The sequence below is a fragment of the Montipora capricornis genome, chromosome 13, assembly GCF_036669925.1.
Source record: "Montipora capricornis isolate CH-2021 chromosome 13, ASM3666992v2, whole genome shotgun sequence".
NCBI lineage: Eukaryota > Metazoa > Cnidaria > Anthozoa > Scleractinia > Acroporidae > Montipora > Montipora capricornis.
The window spans coordinates 46,621,370-46,643,869 of record NC_090895.1 but is presented as its reverse complement, the minus strand read 5'-3'; the positions used below and the strand labels follow the sequence as shown (position 1 = coordinate 46,643,869).

At 38.7% G+C, this 22,500-nt stretch overlaps 1 protein-coding gene across 1 annotated transcript in view; it reads left to right on the top strand.

Annotated features, from left to right (window-relative positions):
• Nucleotides 1–11,699: 11,699 nt before the first annotated feature.
• The window catches only part of LOC138029567 (leucine-rich repeat and transmembrane domain-containing protein 1-like), a 40,873-nt gene continuing 30,072 nt past the window's right edge, over nucleotides 11,700–22,500 (top strand). Inside the window, exons 1-2 of the mRNA XM_068877278.1 lie at nucleotides 11,700–11,970; nucleotides 12,583–12,721. Of these exons, the coding sequence (XP_068733379.1) occupies nucleotides 11,700–11,970; nucleotides 12,583–12,721 (410 nt within the window). The remainder of the gene's footprint in view (nucleotides 11,971–12,582; nucleotides 12,722–22,500) is intronic.

Below are 22,500 nucleotides of genomic sequence, written 5' to 3'. Positions count from 1 at the left end.
CGTATTGCCGTACGTGCGCTCGTCACTCCCTTAAATCGGGCGATATTTTTTTGGTTTTGGGCCTTAAAAAGCGTATCAAATCTCGACTTTCTACCCTTAAATAGAGTCAGGTTTTGAGAACCTTGGCGGCACACACCTATCGTAAATTGTCGGGAGAATCCCCCCTGGGGGGGGGGGGGGGGGAGGACCCTTGATCTTCTCTTCTTGTCGAACTTTATAGAATTTCCGGCAGCTCAAATTGGAATTTGTGTGAGGAATATACGCCAACTTCCAGAGACAGTGAAGACTCGCTGAGCTCCAAATTTGATGTTTACTTCCTAAAAACCTTCTCCGCAATGCAATGACCTTTTTACAAAAACTGTACATGCATTGGAAAAACGATATCCCTTATTACATGACATGATTAGAACTTTGACAAATCAGACAAGCAATCGATCACATTAAAACGAAACAAAACAAAGTCACAGTTCCATGATGGTCATCACAGAGTCAAGCAACGATTATAAACTAGAACTCCATAGAAAATTAAACAACGGATGACCGAAAAACTGAGCTCAAAGGATTGCTCTGCAGTGAGAATTGTTTTAAGTTCAACGGCATGTCAACAGTTCCGAAGAAAGCCAACGACTCGAAAAACAGCAAACGAGCTAAGTGTTGTCAGCAAAAACATGTGAATACTTGTCTTTTTGAAAAATTACCAGGCCTTTTATTCCACTGCTGATGTTTTTCCTTCTCTTGAAATTGCAACGGTTAGTAAGCTAAAACTTGCATTTTGAGAGGTGGAATCCAACGTTTTGTCGCGCCGAAGTAAAAAAAAATTCGGAGCTGTCGGTACTCGGGGATGGGAAAATACTAGCAATGACCGCTGGAGTGCACAGGATTGGCCAATCGAATCAAATGGAGGCGAGTAGTCAGTCACACGAAATGTCTCAAATCGTGACGATTAGTAAGCGTCTCGCTTCGATTGAACGCAATTAACGCGATAACAATCACAAAGCTTCCCCCTAAATCTACTGTTCAAGAAAACATAAAACGGTTGCGATTACACTAACTTAAAAATAATACTAAAGCTATTGTTCACTGGATTGTTGTAGATACATAGTTGACGCTTGGGCTTAGCGGGACACTTTGCTGAAAGACGCTTATTGATGCAATATCTGGGTGCATCTAGAGATTAGATGCAATCCTGAGGAAAAATGCAATCAAAAAGACTAAAATCACTCATCAAGACGTTTTTGGTCAATGATACTATTCTTGAGAGATTTACAACAGTTTATACCTTTTTACCCATCCCTCTTCCCTGAAAAATATGAAAAAAAAAAAACATTCTCGGAAATACTATTTTCGGCTTTTCAGGGTAAATTGACACTCATTTGAGCTGCTTTTGTTTCTTTTTTAACATGATCACTATGGATTTAAAGCAAAATTTTTTCTCGTCTTTCTCGGGTCTTTTTGCACTTTGAGCATTTGTTGCCATACATTCACTTACATGGAGAAAAATAAAACATAACATAAAAGGACTGCTTACAAAAAGAGTAAAGAAAGAAAAATTCCGGCCAACTGAAACTCCCTTGTAGAATCTTTCCCCGTCACTTGAAGTTTAAATGACCACCTTCAACTGGCAGAAGCTATGTAGAACGATCGAACAAGTACAGGTTGAAAGCCATCTTTGTTTACAGCGCGCGGTTGGGAAACTGGATACTACAATTTTCAACAGCCAATCAGACAAAAGTCTCCTTTGTTTTGTCCCTGTCTTTTTAGGTTCAATCTGAGCTACTTCAGTTAGTTTTAATTTCTTTGGTAGTAGCTTTTTTCATGTATACCTGTGGACAACTTGTTTTCCCTGTTTTCTGTTCCAAACAACTTTCTCCGACTGTAACGACTACAGTAAGGAACAAGTTCGATGTTTGACTCAAGTTTACATCAGCAATCACAGACATAAATAACGCACTACGCAGGAAAAAGAAAAGTGAAGTAAATCATTGTGAAATCTTGAGAAACACATTAGAAAGATGCTGAAGCAAAGAGTGTTTGACTTTCCCCGATTTTTAAGACTAATATTAATATTTGTACTTTTTTCTGGCAGCAAACTATTCGATGACGACAAGTGCAAGTCAAATGCCACGTATGTATTGAAAACCTTTTTATTTTAATTCTTTAAGATAAACGGATGACAATTCAAACCTTTTTTTTTTTAATCTCTGGCGCCTTTAGCAATGAGTTCACTCTAAACATAATACAATTTTACCAGTGAGATCATTCTCATACATATATATACCAAGTTTATAGTTTGGTGTGAAGGTGAAGAGAGCTCAATACCATTACAACGAAGTAGAGCAAAAACAAAGTAAACACACAAGGCAAAGATATATATATTTATTAAATTCTCAACCTCGAATAATGCATTTCGCGTGCTCTGATTGGTTCACTCAATCTCGGTTATCAGCTCATATACCTTGGTTTGACCTTATATGGTAAATGATTGCGTTAAGCGTTGCTAAACTAAAAATGTTTTCGCCGGAATGCCAAATTTCTCTTTGAATAAAGCCAAAAAGGAGAAAAAAAACTTTTTTCGTGGAAAGTTTGGATCAATTCCGACGTTTAGAAGTACGCGAAAAGGCAAGAAATGTTTTTGTGATGAGCCTGCGTCTGTCTGACAACAAGGTATTACACAACATCGCATCAGTTCTCATCAAGTTTTTTTCGATTTCGCTCGGATTTGCTCGCTTTTTCCGATCGTATTTCGTACTTCCAAATTTTTGGAGTTGAAGGAATTTAATAAAACAATTATTCCATCCGCGCTTGTTGGATATGAGACTGGTTATAGCCAACTCGGCGCTACGCGCCTCGTTGGCTATTTACCTTCTGATATCCAACGCGCGCTTATGGAATAATTGTTAAATATACATATATATAAGTTGAATGAAAAATGGAGTCAAAAGCAAACTACTCACAGGTCCATGTTTCATGTAGGGAACAGACGTTTCGCCCTTCGGGCTTCTTCAGTGTTCATGATACAAGCTAAAAACTAAAAAAGTACTTGGCTGGAACTAAGTCGATTACAAGATCTTAAATATGTGAAAAAGTGATAGTTACGAAAGAAACAGATTGCTTAATTGCATGAAATTTACAAACAAGTGCTAATGAGTTGGTGACAAAATAGGCTAGCTTATAGACAGAAAAAACAACTTTCACATTAGTAGATAATTTGTAAGTTCCCAATATCTCGCAAAGTGAACAATAAAGAGTTAATTATGGCAGGTAATCATCACAATAAAAAATTAAAAACTATTATATCTAAAAGTTATAAGGAATTTTTAGGGAAAAAAGATAATATCTGAAAATGGCTAAAAAATGGCTAAAACATACATAAAACTTATTGGCTGAACCTAATTCTATTTTTTGCGTAAACTCTGATCGTTTGTTAAGGCCGTGGGGATGAAGCGTACACAACTGGGAGCACCAGAAAGCTTCCCTTGTGAGTAAACGCCTATCAATGTGATCTTCACTTTCATTAACAACTTTTTCGATGACAATGAATTCAAAGTCAGACATCCGGTGTTCAACCTTATTGAAATGCACGGCTAATTCGCACGTAGTCTTGTTAGTAAGCATAGCCGATTTGTGATTCTGAAACCTGACCTTGAATTCATTGGATGTTGAACCCACATACTGAACCCCGAACTTCTTGCAAGTGGCCAAATAAATTACGTTCTTAGATTTGCAATCAAGATGTTGCCTAATAATGTAATAACGATCTGTACGAGCACTGTAAAAAATCTTATCCTCCTTTAAAAAGTTCTTACATAAATCACTTTTCAGTTGCTACATTTAAAACAACCTGTAGCAGAATGGTCGTTGTCACTATAATAAGATCCCTTGGGTCCCGCTAGGAGCTCTTTGATGTTTTTGGCCCTTCTATAAGATGGAATGATTGACCCTTTGGGAAAACTCTGTGCTAGAGTGGGTGAATCATAAATGAAATGGCTATAAGACTTAATGATTTTACCAATGTTGGGCAAATGTGGGTAAAAATAACCTTTTCTCTCGTTCTTTAGGTAAAAGGAGGTCCTCCCTGGGTGTATCTTTGGCCTTATCAAATTGTGTTTTAACTTTAGAAGGGTGGTAACCACGATCAACTAGATAATTCTGATATTCCTTGCTACGTTCTTCAAACTTTTCAATTGTGGAACAATTTCTGCGAACTCTTGTAGAAACTCCGAACGGGATAGCCCTGGTACAAAGAGATGGGTGGGCACTGTTACGCAATAAATAGATGTGATGATTCGTAGGTTGGAATAGATATCTGTCTGAATAAACTATTTGTTCACTGGAGCTGTTTTTGACAACTGCCAGTTCACCCTTACTGCTGCCGATGCTGGCTACCCTATCGACCATGCCACAATTCCAGTGAAGAAATTCAAGAGAATCCTGCCCCTCATAGATAGCAACGATGAACTGTGAACAAACTTTTGTTATTCCTTTTTATCACGACTAAATTTCCACTATTAGTTGACGATACTTTCTTGATTTTGATACTTTTTTGAAGTAAGAATTTTAAGCGTTGTTTTCAATGAAAGAATTGTTTTCGACAATGATGCCTGCACGAAAAAAATTTACTGGCATGCCAATTATCTGTTATTTATCTTTGCATTTTATCCAATTTGTTATGAGGATCAGTAACTGAACCGTAAATTGAAAGCTAAAATGACAAAAGAGTGCTCAGGCCTAATCACTGAAACGAGCGCTTAGGCTTAATCAGTAAACGAGTGCTATTTTCGTCCCACGAACTTGTGAAAAGTGTTGTAAACCGAACCGTAAAATGAAAGTTTAAATGTTAAAAGAGAGTTAAGGCCTAATCACTGAAACGAGGGCTTAGGCTTAATCAGTAACCGAGAGCTATTTTCTTCACACGATTTCGTGAAAAATGTAATTAATCAAACCGTAAAATTCACAATCGATCACTGCTTAATTTGCTAGTCACGATTTTAGAACGAGAAATAGGAGGTTTTCAAGTGACGTCATCGCGGCCATGTTGGTGTACGAAAACAAAAGATCTCTCATTAGCTTCTTTTGCCACCAGCAATTGTACATTGCAGCATTGTTATCTCTGTCTCTAGAGATTAGCTGCAAACTCCCTATACTCTTTTGAATAACTTCAACTTGAATTTATTAGATTTCAACTTCACATCAAAGACAAATACAATCCATTAGGTTTATTTAGTTTCTTTTGGCCTCATACCAGCAGCAGGCACGAACCACCTTCATGCGAAACTATAACAACAACTAACAATCTACAGGAAAGCGATTCCCCGTGACATCAATGTTCTTGATCATCACAAAAATGCAGGTCTGTTCTTTGTACTTTCAAAGTGACCGCGTTAACTAAAAGAATGAAAGGATGTAAATATAAGGACATTATTCAATATTTTTATTATTTTCCTCTATTCTCAACTGCCATTATGTAACTATGCAAACAGAGCTGAAACCGAAGCAAACAAAAGTGTACTCAAAATCTGACCGCGGCTGTTAAAAAGATAGGTAATAGTAAGGCTTTCTGTTACGGTAGATGGCGTTTTGCTTTGGTCAAAACACAGATTCGATCTGCGGCCTGTAACCCGGCAAATGCACAAATAGTTTCTAGTACTTTATTATATCTCTCAGATAGTACGCGCGCTGTAATTGGCTAAATTAGCGGGCCGTATTCTACAGTATGGCCCGCTGTACAGCCCGCTAATATTAAAATTTCGACAAAACATCATCTAGCGAGTTTTTCATGTCATTTCTGTTGCATAAACTTGTACTGAAAACTGCTTGAATCTTGCAAGCAACTATTTCAAACTTAACAGCTAAGAAGATTTAGTTTTTGGGATTTTGGCACGGCATTCTTTGTGGCAGTTGAACCTTCCGCTTCACTTTGACTAGTTTCCTTGCCCGCGCGCCTCCAAGCTAAGTCGCAGGCAGCGCAGGTTAACCCTAGAAAATCGAGCACATGTTCTGAGCCTGCAATATTTTGTTCATTACGTCACGACGCGTTGGCACAAGGCTTCCCGCATCAAATCGAGGCGAGTAATCAGTCTCATGAAAATGCTCAAATCGACACGATTAGTAAGCGTCTCGCTTCGCTCGAACGCAATAAACGCGATAACAGTCACAAAGTTTCTACTGTTGAAGTAAACATAAGACGATTGTGATTACCCTAACTTTGAAATAACACGAAAGCTATTGTTCACTGGATTGTTGTAGATACATAGTTGACGCTTAGGCTTAACGGAACACTTACCGCATGACGCTTAATTATAAATATCTGCGTGCATCTTAGATTAGGTGCAATGCTGAGGAAAAATTCAATTTAAAATATTAGAATCATTCTGCAAGACTTTTTTTGGTCAATGATAATGTTCTTAGGAGATTTACAATAGTTTATACCTTTTTACCCATCCCCCTTCCCCGAGAAATATGAAAAAAAAAAAATTCTCAGAAATATTATTTTTGGCTTCTCAGCGTAACTTGACACTCAATTAAGATTTTTTTTTTAAGCATGATCACCATGGATTTTTTTGACTGATGTGGCAAAGCTATACAACCATTACATTTCATGTTTCTTCCTTTCGGCTTTTTGTTTTAGCCACAACTACCAAAATTCATTTCTATTTAAGCAATAGAGGACGTTTTCTGTGTTTCCATAGCTTCATCTAAACACGAGTGGGAGTTGGGAGAATTTGAAACAGTTATGCAAACCCGAGACGCAGTCGAGGGTTTGCATAACTGTCGAGAATTCTCCCAACTTCCTCGAGTGTTTAGATGAGGCTGTGGAAACACGGAAAAAAGTCCTCTATTGCTTTTATAAAATATGTCTCAAAGATAATTCGACAAATAAAGGGAAATGCTGCTTCTTTTACTTCTAGATTAAAACAGATTTTCTTGATACACGCTCCTATTTCCGTCCAACCAATCAAAACGCGCGTCTGACAACATAACCACTCAAAATTCGCGTGATTTCACAGCCGTGTTTCAATGCTCTTATCTAAACACACCTACTGACCAATGAGAGTGTGCGTACTATCCTAATTATTTTATAAGGTTTTATACGAAGTGTTTCTTTGTTATGCACATCGGCATTTACGCATGCTGTAGCTAAAGCTCTAATTAGAAATCTCGGATGATGATCATTGAGTTATAATTTATACATCCTAAACTCGACTCAGACTTAATTACTGAGTCCTCTCAAAATCTGCCGTAGCGTATTCTTTAAAATTAATACTGAAGTCGTCGATGTATAATATTAGGGAGCTTACGAAACGACGACGCCGACGGCAACGACGACGCTACAAATCAATAGGTTTAGTGAGCAAAAACAATGCTCTGCACGTGCGTTTTACATTTTGGTACATTTCTTTGCCGTCATCTCCTAAATGACGACGTGAAATGACCAAATTCAAGGTTCTGTGGAGGACGATAGCACATGACGATGAGTTTTTCAGTTCTCTCTCTACGCTTCCAACCCACTCATACCAGTTTAATTCCTCAACAGTTACTACACATTTTTAACGCGAAACGACATGAAATAGTTTCGTAGTGATATAAATAACGCTAACTTGTATTTTTAAATGAAGTCCTCGTAGCCGTCGTCGTCTTCGTTTCGTAAGCTCCCTATAACAAAAGTTTATAACTTTAAAACTTCTGTATCCTAGATTGAATTTGTTTGTTTTTGGTAGTTGCTTGATTATTTCCTGGCAATTGGGAAGAATGAAATTATGGGTAGGAAACAAATACGCTTTAGCTAGTCCTTTTCTATATATGAAAGACTAACAAAAAGCTCTTCTTTTTCCTAGGGTCGTGTGCACACAACTTGACTGACCTTCAAGGAACCTTCTCGAGTCCGAATTATCCATCCAGCTACCCACATAACCTGAACTGCACCTGGTCTATTACTGCAACACAGGGCAGCCACATTTACTTGCAGTTTTCTTACTTTTTTCTGGAATATGGTGGAAAACACTGTCCGTATGACTACGTGAAAGTATCTGACCCAAACTATCCATCGAGTTCCATACAAATAAAACGCTGTGGTTATCAAAGTCCTTGGTGTGTTTGGAGCACCAGCAATGTCCTGCATGTTAGATTCGTTACTGATTCCTCTGTGTCAGCTCCAGGGTTCATGGCACATTATGAAACTTACGGGAATCGTGGCAGCGGAAACTGCCTGTCCCTACAAAGTAAGAAAATACTCACTGAGCATCTCCAGGAATGACCCTAATTAATTAGATGATGCAAGCAGATTTTGATAAGCGTTACGATGTGTCCTCTTACCCTTCTCCTCAACTTTATATCTAGAAACTAACAGTAATCAGAGATTAGGGAATATGTTTGAGATATTCAGATCCATTAATAATTTTACATTTTTTGCTGAGGAGAGTAGTCTTGCCTCAAATGCCAATTTAATCTAGATGCATCACACAAACAATTTGATGTTTGTTTGTTTGCTGTGTGGAGGTTGTGTTGCGTTTTAACGTTATCATCACATTTACATGTTCTATTGATCCAACTATTATCTGCTAGCAGATGTTTGAGAACCGAAACTTTTGACGAGGGTAGACTTTTATATAACGGACTAAAATAGACCTTATTCATAAATGGCGATCAATTTATGATTCTTTTGTCCAAGTGCAAATTAGCCTACCAAGCCTCGATACCATACAGTGAATTGAAAAGAATTCTTGCTCTAAAATGAGGCTTGGTAGGCTAATTTGCACTTGGACAAAAGAATTATAAATGTGACCGCCATTTATGAATAAGGTCTATGGCGCAAGACAAAAGAACTGTTATATCGATTAGCAATTGCGTACAAGCCAAGGACGAATTGCGACGTCTGTTTCTTAAGAAAAAAAAAAAAACAACAACAACAACAAAAAACAAAAAACAAAAAAACAAAACAAAAAACAGCTACACAGCTTGCTGAAGTTTTGATAAAGAGCAGTTTTTGGCGATGTCACGCAACACTCCCACGAAAGAAACGGGTGCTTACATTGGAAGCACATTCCATTCTCGGATTGAGCCAATCACAGCTACACTTCCATTTTTACAACTGTATCGTGCCACTCGACCAATAATAATACCTCTTGTTTCATCAGTGCGCTCAATTACCACAAATATGCAAGTCTGTTTGTATTTTCAAAGGGACCGCGTCATTGAAAAAATGAAAGGATGTAAATATAATGGCATTATTCAATATTTTGAATAATCACGTATTCGCAACTGCCACTATGTGTGTAAACAGAGACTAAACCAAAGTAAACAAAACTCTAGACAAAAGTAAGAAACCTAGGTAGTCTTTCTGTTACGGTAGATGAGGTTTTGCCTAGGTCAAAACACAGATTAATTCGATCTGCGGCCAGTAACCCGGCAAATGCACAAATAATTTGAAGTACTAGTTTTGGCGTTACATAGATTTCCTTTTTTAATAACATCGAAAATCTCCGCAAAGTCGACTTTACTTTTCATTGAGAAAAATGATACATAATACATAAATCAACTGCAAATCTCGTAAAGTTTAGAATGGTTTCAGTCGTTTGACTTCGATCAGTTATAATTAATGCAAACTACAAACCTTGGCTACAAGTTGTCAATGGTATTACTTTTGAGATCACTGATAATGATAGCAGTTTTACATTTCAAGTTTTACCACTTAGATATTGTAAATTAGTCATATTTATAGGTTGTACACAGTGATTTTAATTAAATTCCTTTTGTTTTTAATTCGAGGGCCATTAGTTTATCAGTTTTGTTACTGTGAAATATTACCCTCTCCAACAAATTCCACTACTACAACTACTACTACTACTACTACTACTACTACTGCTACTACTACTACTACTACTACTACTACTACTACTACTACTACTACTACTACTACTACTACTACTACTACTACTACTACTACTGCTACTACTACTACTACCACTACTACTACTACTACTACTACTACTACTACTACTACTACTACTACTACTACTACTACTACTACTACTACTACGATTACTACTACTACTACTACTACTGCTGCTGCTGCTGCTGCTACTACTACTACTACTATTTTTTAGTTAGAACGAGAATTGTTGTGACGGAAAGTACTTCCAATGCTCATTTGTTGAAATCGTGTTTAGTTTGCCAAGGAGTTGTTGTTCCTCGCGACAATTTTCGAAATGTCAGTCTCTTGTAAACTTCACCTTAAACTTATAAACGCCAAGCCAGTCAGGATGAAAGCCGTTCGGATCTCGGAAGCCTTTTTTTCTTAGATAAGTTTAAAAAATCAGCGACAGCAGGAACGAAGATTCTCAGCATCCAACTGAACTATTGGGTAGCAAACATTTGGATGAAACATAGAAGCATTTTTTTGCAAAGTGAATTCACGGCGCGTGTCGAAACAACAAAAGAACTTGAAAAGAAATCAAAGCAGAGATACGAAATTTTCTTCGACTTTTCTCGGAAAAATTGGAGAAATAATACAAGTACCAAACATAGCTGGTAGTAAGATGGGCAAATTGCTAAGCGTATTTAGATCCTGGAAAAAAAAAATCTCGCCAGAGAATGAGACGAGTCACGTTACGTTCCAAAATGGCGGACGGTCTTATGCTTATATTATGTTTATGCTGCACCGGTTTATACAGCTATTAACGTGACATAAGCATAAGCATAAATCAGAAAATGGAAACGATTCCTTTTTCTTATGCTTATGCTGATGTCACTTCCGGTTTACACAGCTTATGTATATGTCGTAGAGTAAACCAGGCTTTACAACCTTGGCAAACAACACGATTGAGCTTTCCTCTCGCAAACCCGTACACCGTAATCCATAATTTAGACAGCCGATCCACTTTGCTGCTCGCAACACCCAAACGCTGATTCTTGCCGGTCCAAACAAACAAACAAACAAACAAAAAAGCAACAAGCAATGAAGTTAGACGGCGACTATTGTTCGCAGTCTTTGGACGAAGATCTCAAACTTTTTCAAACTAACGCAAATCGTTGAGCTAAACTGGCTTTGATTGAGCATAAAAACCAATGACAGTCAATGTGATTTTCTGCCAGAAAAACGCGGTTTTCCAAATACAACGCTGGCCATGCGATTTCCCACCAAGGAAACTTGCCCGAACACCCCCTCCCCAAAGGCGGTCATTCATTCCCACCGTCACCCCGACAGTCTGTACGGCCGGCCGGGCGTACGCTGACGTCATAACCAATTTTTTTCGCATTGATAGAGTTTAATTTCTCACCCATGGAGCTCCGCTGATATGCTTCGCGCTCCTGAGCTCCGCTATGGAGCGTTTTCACTCACGTGACCAGCAGCCATATTGGATTACTGAAACAATAGAAAGTATTTGCATAAAAGTAGAGTTTAATTCCTGGAGGATTAGTTTGGTACACCATGATAGCCGCCATTCTTTTGTTTAAGTACACCAACATGGCCGCCGTGACGTCACATGAAAACACTCAGTAATACATGTTTCTTTTTTGTATCATACGAAACGACAAGTTTAAATGCATTATAATATGCTTCTCTCCGCAGTTTGAGTCGCGTACGTTAAAATGGCCGAAAAACAAGAGTATTTATGATGGAACTATAGCAAATTTTTAAAGTAACTATTTTAACGATTTGGAGGTTCTGATTTTCTTTTGCAGTGTGCTATAGTTAACTGATGGCTAAAACCTGTCCATCGTCTTTTCTTTCAGCTAAACCGGAGGTAATAATTCCTTTACGAGTGGTTCGAACAGTCTCGGAGCATTATGTGTGGTGCTTGTCTCAAGGGAAGCCACCGATCAGCATATCAATGATGAAATCATCTACAACCTTGGCTTCCAGGACTGATGGAATAGTGTGGAGCAAAATCAACCAGGATGGGAACTATAGTTGCAACGCTACCAATGAAGTTGGCACTGAATTAAAGACGTTTTACGTTTCTCTTATAGGTGAGATTTTACAGAGCTTACTGCCCTTCGCGTGTGGTTACTTCGTTATCACACGAAAAAAAATGCTGTAGCAATAAAGCGATGAATTCTAGAGTAATTTCTCCAGAACATTATTACCCCATGTCAATAGTTTACATCTCACAGCTCTATGCAAGCGATTTTCTGCTGGCTATCACTGAATCTTCTTTTGTAGTGCTTTGTGTTTTACCCCGATTTCCACTTGTTTATACAAAAGTCATATGATTTATTCGCACACGTAAGAATTACAGAAGACTTTGTTTGGCTCATCCTTGGTGTAAAAACCTGTGAAACTCACAGATGACGTAACACGAAGCAAAACAAAAGAGCAAAAAAACATCAGACAATAACCTAACCCTACCACGAGCTAACAAAACAAAGAAAAAGTCTCACAGGTTTTTACACCGAGGTAAACCCCTTTGTTTTGAGACAAGAACACCCGAAAACCTCCCCCGAAGATAATCTTATAAGGTAATTTGGCCACTTGTCTTTAATGCATAAGTGATATTTTCCGAAATTTGAGATCGAAAACAAATCCCACAAAGGCTAGGCAATTTCTTTGCTTTTTGACAACGTTTTGATTATCGTTTACAGATTTTCGCGTTTGCTTGAATTTGTGTCACTGCCGCAGCTCATATTCATCTTGGCGTCAACAAGTTGAGAACGTATTTAACTGCACAGGGAAACATACAGCTCATATATTGCGCAACATACCAACAACCACGACAAAGCTGTGAGTTTTTAACTGATGATACTCCAAAAACACATCTATTTATTGCTTCTACCTCTAATTAATCGTATACGCAAACTTGATAGCAGGAGCAACCTTCATTTGCTCATAAAAATAAACTCTCAACATGAGGGCTGCAGTCCTGAAAATAAATGTATCATAAAAATGCTGTATGTTGAAGGTACTTTTGCTGTATTCGTGTCAGTGTCCTAACTGACGTACAGTACTGGTTTCAAGTTTGAATACCATTGAACAATTGGGACTTTTGTCTTTAAGTACAGCCAGTGACCGTGTCGTGAGTTTTGAATACCATCTCCACTTTTATACAAGGTTTTTGTCCTGCATCAAGGGCGGATCTAGGGTTTTGGCTAGGGGGTGCACATGTCAGACAGAAATGCACAGGACGCCCAATCTTTATATGTTAGACAATGTATAATACATGCTTTTAAGAGGGTTAGGGCTGTAGTATGATAAATCTGTAAATGATGAGGGAAATAAAAATCTAACTTAATGCAGTTTTTGTGCCTTTAATATCCTCTAGTAGTTTTACATCTTATTTATTTTATTAACATGACTTACTGCTTTTTTTGAAAAAATCCTGCTATAGAACCTTGCATTATTATGAGTTTTTTCAGCTAGCTTGACGATTGATAGAAAGGTCAAATGGCGGAAAATGGAATGACAATGAGGCTGTGTTAATTGGTGGTTTACGCTGACCACTGCTACGAAAGCAAACTGGCGGCGCAGAAGATCTAACTAATTGGCAAGCATTCACTTCTGGCAACATTTTATTCCGCCAAAACTCCGAAAACTAGCGGTTTTAAGGCACAACGGACCGTTGTCTGTTATTTAGGTTTTTTTATTTCGTTTGTAAATTATAGAATTTTTTAACTTAAACGTTTTTTTTTGTTAACCGAGGGGGGTGCACGTGCACCCAATGCACCTCCCCTTGATCCGCCCTTGTGCATTATGAAAAACGTGAAAATTTGAAGCGTTTTGGGGGCATTTTAGATGAAAGTTGGAAGGAAGAACAAACTGAAGCCTTCATAACCATAAAAATAACAATGCCTTAGACCTTTTAGGTTAACCCGTCACTGTAAGGGATATTTAACAATTATGCTATGGGCTCGCGTTGGATATGAGATGGTAAATAGCCAAAGAGGCGCGTAGCGCCGAGTTGGGTATAACTATTTGTATAGTCTCATATCCAGAGGCTCGAATGGAATAATTGTTTTATTAAATTCCTTTAACTCCAAAAGTTTGGAAGTACGAAATACGAGCGAAAAAAGCGAGAAAATCTGAGCGAAATCGAAGAATCTTAATGAAGATGCGATCTTGTGTATCTATCTGGGATACACCAACAGAGTGAAGTCTGTTGCATGAAATTTAATACCAACTACTATTCTCTCATCACTACCTATACTCTCTTAACTACTCTTTCATTTATTTGCTGATGATACAAATGTATTTTGTAATCATAAAAATCTCGCTTCTCTCCAGACATTTGTTAATGATGAGCTATCTGGTATCAATGCTTGGCTTTTTTGCGAATAAACTTACTCTTAGCATAGAAAAAATTACTTTTGTAATTTTCCATCTTGCCGAAAGAAAATTAACATCTAATCTCCACTTGACATTGAGTGGAAAGGAACTGAAACAAGAGTCGTTTATTTAAAAATATCTTGTAGTTTTTATTGATTCGAATCTTAGTTGGAAACATCGCATTTCTGACATTGGAACTGAAATAAAGAGACGTGTTGGTATATTATCTAACTAATTATTAGCCTTTATTACTCTCCCGGCATAGTAAATCTAACCCAATTGAACTAAATTTCAATCGAACTCAATCGAACTCAATCCGTGGATTGAGTTCGATTGAGTTCGAACGAAATCGAACGAAATCGAACTCACCGAAAAGAAAAAAATAAATCGAACCCAATCGAATCGAACGTTCGATTTTCGAACTCGTGATTTGTGTAAAGCAGGCTTTGAAAATGCCTAACCAGATCTTGGAAGCTCGAGTTACTTCAGTCCAGAGTGTAGCGCGCGTGTTTTAGTAAACGAAGAAATTACGCAGAAATGGCTTCAGATGCGCAGTGGATTGTAAGCTTCAAATGCGTAGTAAAAAGGCTACCAGGAATGCCGCTTTGACGTCAAGGATGGCGAAGTTTTCAAGGTTTTAAAGAAAATAGGCCAGAAAGGCCGTGCATTCCGAATTGCAAACGAGCGCAGACAATTAACCCTTCAACGCCCGGTTACGCGTGAACTGGTTGCTTCCCTGTGGCCTGTAAATGCGGGGGGCCACCATTTGATGATCCTAAGGGTCGCTGGCGAAAAGTAGGTGGTATCAATGTCTCAATTATCCTAAAGTTTTTAACTCGATGAGCCGAAAAGGAACGCTTGAGGCAAACTGGCATAGTTGTCACCCTTTCAAGGGACGATGGAAACTGTTGCGCTGAGGCGGCAACAACAGAGACCGGGGAAATCCGTTCACCTCTTAATCTCATCTTCACTCGTTCACCTCTTACTCTCATGGTCACTGTTAATTGTCCAAGATGAATTTGAGGGAATCATGTATATTGTTTGTAAAATAAATTTTAGCAATCATTCATCTACTGTGTGCCATTGCTTGTCTCGCGGTTAGGAATTTGCTTGTATTTTTGCATAAAAGTAACCCGTCAATTTGTCATTCCGCAATTGTAAGTTAGCTAAAAAAGGAAAGGGTACCACAATTTCGGAATACAATCGCGGGAATAATGATAGCTTTGTTCTGTTCTGTTCTCTTAACTGCCGTGGACAGTTTATAAATGGGGTTTCTGTTATTGAATAAATTGTAACAAAGTTCAAGAAAAACCTGCTTTGATGGGCTTGCTTTGGGCTTGCTTTGTATAGGTTTACCAGAGCCAATCGAACTCAATCAATTAAATTGTGTTCGATTGAGTTCGGTTTCCGAACTCAATCGAAAACAATCAAATGGATTGAGTTTGATTGAAGGGGTAGTTTCTAAAAAAACTGTGGTGCTGCGTCGGTGGGGAAGTAGTATACAAAATTTGGTTTTATCAACGGAGTTGATAATGTAAATTGGCCACCGTACAGAGATTCTAAAAGCTGACGTTTCGAGCGTTAGCCCTTCGTCAGAGCGAATCGAGGAATTATGGGTTACGTGAAGTGTTTATAGCAGCCGGCACTTTTATAGCAACCCGGCACTTTCAAATGCGCGCGCTCACGATGCAAAACTTGTCCTTTCATTGTTAACACTAGCAAGATATCGGGACCTGTTAAGATCACCGATCGTTTCACTTGTACCTCCGCAAATGTCATTTATTGCATAACCTGTACGTTATGCAATAAATTATACGTTGGCGAGACAGGTAGACGACTAGGTGACCGATTCCGCGAACACCTTCGTGATGTTGAGAAAAATGACAAAGATGCATCTGAGCCAGTCGCTCCTCATTTTAATCTCCCTAACCACTCCAAAGAACACATGGCTGTCTGCGGGCTTTCCCTACATCTAGGTACGACGGAAAGCCGCAAGAATCTAGAATAAAAATTCATCTTCCAAATTTCCCACGGTATTAACAAATGCTTTTCATTTAACTAATATATTCCTATTTTTCACGTTGCCATGTTACCACCAATAGCGTAGCTCCTACTCTACTATAAAAACTACACGTAACCCATAATTCCTCGATTCGCTCTGACGAAGGGCTAACGCTCGAAACGTCAGCTTTTAGAATCTCTGTACGGTGGCCAAATTACATTATCAACTCCGTCGATAAAACCAAATTTTGAGTTTGATTGAGTTCGATTTATTCGGAAATCGAACTCACTGAAAGTTTGGTGTTCGATTTCGTTCGATTGCCGAACTCAATCGAACTCAATCCATGGATTGAGTTGGATTGAGTTCGATTTTCGAACGTTCGATTTACTATGTCGGGTACTCTTTAATTTATCCTTTCCTAATCTGTGGTCTCATTGTTTGGGGGTAACACATTAACCATGATTTTTACAAATTAAGGGACATGTCGATGTAGAGCACCTCTTTCTGGTTACCAAATGAAAAAGTACTCAATCTTCACATTCTGCGTAATCTGTAGTCTACAATCTGGAATCTGCACATGACCACCTTGAAGCGCAAAGCGCCAAACTGCGTTTTGGCTTCCATCAATCAAATTTCCGAACATAACCAGGAAGATCAACTCCGCCTCCGGAAAGTGAGTTGGAGTTTTTGTTTGGTTCAGAGCTCGAATAACATTATGATATCTTTTTATATCTAGAGGTTCTTCACAAAAAAAGATTCGTACAGATTCCATGGCTTTCGTCGGCGTCGAGTTCGAATGTAGGGATGTACCGTGAGAATCAAATATGCTTATTGGTAGGTTATTTCACGCATCAATTGATTTCGGCATCGGTGGTTTCGGGTCAGCTCTCGGCTTCGTGTGTGATTTGATTGTGGAGCCCAAAACGCAGTCTGGCCGATTGCCATTGAGGATGAGATTTCGCAAAATTATGAACATCGCCATAAGTTTTGCTGAATATCTTTTTCATTTCTGATGTACGCATTTATGCACCGCAAATAACAAACATCAGCGTACGACATTTAAGAAATGCTAAGCATACATGGTTCAACTATCGAGCTATGAACGCGCGCAGGAGGTTGCTAAGCACGAGATCAGAGAAGCGTAAGAGTCGCACGAGGCGATAGCCGAGGGCAACTCTAGCTTCTTGAGTGCTTAGCAAACCTGTCAAGTGCGCTCCTCCAAGCAAACCTCCAAGTCCTTGCCAGATAAAACTTATATCATTAATTTAATGCTCATTAAAACTTGTATTTTAATGTAAGCTCATACTTGAAACAGATGCATGGATTTAATATGTAGGACTTAAAGTGGAAATAAAACTATGAACAAATTATAATTAAGAAAGTAATCTAAAAACCTCATGCAACGTTTGCTCGCCGAAAACATGCAAATGGCTTTCTACGCCAGAAATATTTTGCACTGAACGATCGTGAGGAGTTTTTTTTATGTTATTGATTTCTTTCCTTTTTTTCACTGTCGCCAAATCGCTAAAAAGCCTCTTTAGAATTACTGCTAGACATGCTCACCTCGAAAGGTTGATACGGACCAATTTTTTTTGGTCTTGTCCGAGTGCCTTTGTTCGACCAGATCATTAAGCTCCCGTTCGCCTAAATTAGCGATTCTTTTCGTCTTACTTGGTGGCTCATCAAAGTTCGGAAATTCATCGGAATTATTTTCGTTTTGTCCAGAAGATTTTCCCATTATTAAGCAAAATTAAAAAACAAAAACAAAAATTATGTTGTGAAAACTCAGACCATGGCGAAAAAAGAAAGTTGCCGGCAAAAAGTCTTACGGAATACTTGACGTAAGGGTGCAACCCACCCGGAAATAGATCTCATTTATTAGCTAATCAGAGCGCAGTCTTTCTTGAAGGGTTGTTATAATCAGAGGTAAATATTCGTGTGCCTGGTGTAGAGCGTAGTCTGATTTTATTAGTTGTAACACAGGAAAATGTCCACAGAGTACCCACAATACTCCAACTATACCGTAACGTGTGTACAAATTCTATACCTTATCTGAAACGGCTCGGCACCTCGCCGATTTCCACTTTTCAGCTAGGGAGCCTATGCATACCCTTCATCTTTAAAAGGATTTTTTCAACGTATTGTAAAATGACCTTTTGTAAGTTACGAGCGCAATAAAATGCTGTTAAATAAATAAATAAATAAATAAATAAAGAAATGAATAAATAAACGTCACTGATTAACCAAAAATACCTCAAATGCATCCGGATGCTGTACAGAACAGAAGGAGGAAAATATTTTAACAATGGAGATTTTTTTAAAATTATAATATATGACTCAACATCATAAGTGGGTTGAGTTTGTTGATTCTCTACTCTGCTCTGAGAGGTTTTTCTCCGGGTACTCCGCTTTGCCTTCTCTTAAAAAAATAATGTTTGATCTTACTTAGTTAAACTGATTACATTATATGTTCAGTGTCCCCAATTAGCGCCTCACCGCTAGAAATCTTGACAGTTTAATAAAAGTGATTGTTATTATCTGTGAAGAAACTATACAGGAAAATCTTAAACATCCAGTGCACTGCCCTGTTAAAAAGAAGAAAAGACTGAAAAATCCAGCACAGACAACTGGAAAAGCTGTGGAAGCGTAGTCACCATGCAATCGAAGCTGTGTACCGACCTTTGGAGATGGAAGCTGTTTCTCATCGTGGGTAAACACAGTCTGTGACGATCCAAGAGACATAGTGAGAAAATAAAACACATCCTGATCAGTCCTTAATACACCATTGCAATTTGCATTAGACTCAGAGCGATACTGCAACACTTGCCTGACTCGAAATGCTTTGGGATTCCAACAGATGCCATCGAGGAGAACAAATTCACCATATTCTAGGCCCCCAAAACACTTAGAATCACCCTTTTGCTCAACATCACGTGATGTTGACCAATCTGTTGCCATGTGCTTGCTAGTTACTTTCATCGTTAGCATGGATACTTTCTGTCTTCAGCATTGTTTGCTGCCTAACACTTCGGTAAGTTATAAAGTGTATCCTTTATTACTGATTAGTATCAGGAACACTGTGTGAATATAAGTTGTTTTTTTTGTCACATAGAACAGCACTCGTCGGATTACGATTAATTGCACGTTTTAATTGGGTTCAGTTCAGAACTACCAAAGGCTGGTTTGTCGTGATTCGGAGTAACACCACTTTACACAAAAAAGCCATGCTCGCTCTACTTCACTCGTGCTGTATCTCTCAGTTAAGCCCACAATTCTATTTGTGTTTGGAAGGTTTACTAAAACAGTTACCTCCATTTTCTACATTTTAAACTAAATTAAAAAAAAAAAACAAATCCTATAGGTAAATAAAAACTAGCACGATGAGTAGAAACGATTAATAACCAAAAAAGAAAGTTATTTATACAGATGTATCTAGCCTATTGTCTTTTTTGCCAGCGGAGAGACCCTAATTAGAAGGTGAAGATTTTATATGCATGATTTTTTTTACAGTTCCTTTATATCAACATCTCGTCCCCACCTTGACGAGGACAAATCGTCAATGTCTTTGGAGTGTCACTTGACAGATTGTGTATAGACAGCTTCAGCGTTTTAACTTCTTTATTCTGGCATGGAAACTCAGCACTCTGCCGTTGCCGGCAGGCAACTCTCTCTAAACTACTCAAAACTGGCTTTCAAATGTGCTCATGCTGAGCTGCGATTGGTCAACCAATACCGAATTCCTTTGAAGAATAAAGGACAATGAGATAACAGCCTAGGCGTTATATTACGTGCACCTTGCGTAGCACCTGAACTAATCGAATAAATGAATGTTACAAAAAGTTACAAGGTTCGTCTGAGTGAAGTCCTTTCGAGGGAAACTTTCGGTGCCAAATTCAGCTTTGGCTGATCAAAGAGCTTGATCAGTTACACGAACGTGATCCTAAACAGAGGCGGTAAAGCTTGTGGTAAATACTTGCGGTAGATACTTCAGCCTAGCTAAATTCGAGTTAATTAAATTGTTGGATAGACCGATGGCAACAAAAACCGACGTTTCCGCGGTCCTTTATGTAACCCATGCGTGCTAACCGCGGGAAAGCTAACGCGACCGATAACTACGCTAAGATAACTAACATGGTTGATCTTGCAACTTATCATCATAGCCGCTAAAATGGTCCTCGTGTTCCCAACAACATCGGCGGAAATTCGGCTTTCGGCTAATGCATTTTGCCTTGGGAAAGTTACTTAAATTAACTGCGAGGGACGAGGTTACTTGCCACACTTAATTTGGTTTGCACGTTTAAATTTCCTACCTTAGTTGTTAGCACCATGCATTTAAAACGCTTTGCATACAATAAAGCGATCATGAAAATATAAGTTAAAATATTATAAAATATGCTTCAACACAAGTATGAAATTGTTCCTTAAATGCTTGTCAAAAGTCACTAAATGTGATTTAGTAAGTAAGTACTTGATTTCTTAAAATGCAAAAGATCCAATTGATCGTTCCTACTACAATTTGCAAGATTCTGTTCGTTAAACAATTTCGAGGGGCACTAATTTACTAATCGGCTGCAAAAATGAATTTTCTTTCCGATTTGAACTTTGACCACTTGAACGTGCTGATCCTGTCCTGGGTAAATTTTCGTGACTCGTGCAAGTGGTCAATGGCCAATGGGCTCTGGGGAATATCTGGGGAATGGTGCGGACAACGTCTCCCACTTCTAAACCCTTGTTTCATCTAGCGTCGCCAGAAATGTGAAATAAGTTCCTTTACCCTTCTCCGACGTTTCGTAGGGTGAAATTCTATCTCGTCTAGGGAATCAGACACAAATTTGCCACCAAGTTGGCCATGTAGGAAATAGTTAGGTGTTAGGGGATATCATCATTTGGATTGGCTGTCTGGTACGTTATCGGACTGGAGTTCCAAGAGATTCTGCCCCAATAAAAGTAATAATTAGCTGCTCGCCCGCTTTCTTAGCCGCTTTGATCATTATCTCATGCGCTTCAACAAAATGGGGTGCTAAAGGAGGGTTAAAAATCCAGTTCACTCTTTAAATACCAGTCCTCTTGGGAATTTTTGACTCATTTAGTTTTGCCACGAGTTCTCGGAGTTCCCTTTCTGCGACAAGGGAATTCGTGTTATGATCACTAACCATTTCTTGTGGCAATCCTCTTCAATACGCCATTCTCGCGAAGGAATTTAAAGAGCAGCTGACTGTAAATATCGAGAATTCACGGAAAAAAGGAATCTTGTACCCAGAGTCCTCGGGGTTTTTGGTCAGCGGGTGAACGCCCGGAAAGACTCTGGAAGGATGGCCTCCATTTTCCTAGAAAACGTGGGTTCCGGTCTGATTGCACATGCTTGAGTTGAAACGGAAACAGAAAGGAGAAAATAGTAAACAGTAGAAATGGCAGGTTGAAAGTGTTCGAGAAAACAAAAAACAAAAAAAAAAAATGCTTTACACACCAAAAAAGAAACTGGGGGAAATGATCATTGGCTTGCTGTAAGAATGACTGAAGATGAACCTTCTGACGCTTTCGGTAAGTGTATTTTTACTGTTTTAGCGTGCATTCCGTCGTGCAGAATACCATCGTGCAAGCTACACGATCGACAATTTTTTTTTGTGGAAACGACACCAATGTCCTCTTTTACCACAACTTTATGTTTCCGTAATTCTGAATGGCTTCGACAAGACCTTCTTCCACGGATTTCTCCTCAAAGAGACTGATGTAATGTTTTCCCGCGGTACTTTTGCAACAGCAACAGTAATCAATTTTTAGCAGCGAGAGAATTCCCGTGCAGTATTTGACATAATTCAAACCCCGCCAATTTATTATTTTTGTGATCAGTATACTTCTGAGGTGGAAAAGACAAACAGCACTAAATCTGCCTCCAAATTCTGTGGTTTCCGAATTACTTAACGACTTCCTGTCCGACTGTCATTGTTATGCAAGCGACCAATCAAAAAAATAGTTCCAGTCCATTATCCCAGAGTCTTTCCGGGCGATCTCCCGCTCACCAAAAAGCCCAAGGACTCTGGATACGAGATTGTGGGATACTGTTTTCTCTTTTCTGTTTCCCTTTAAACTCAAGCCTGCGCAGTAAGACCGGAATCCACGTTTTCTGGGAAAATGGAGTCCATTATCAAAGGGTCTTTCCGGGGGCTCACCCGCTGACCAAAAAGCCCGATGATTCTGGGTACGACATTGGGACAAAAGTGAAATATCGGATTTCTTC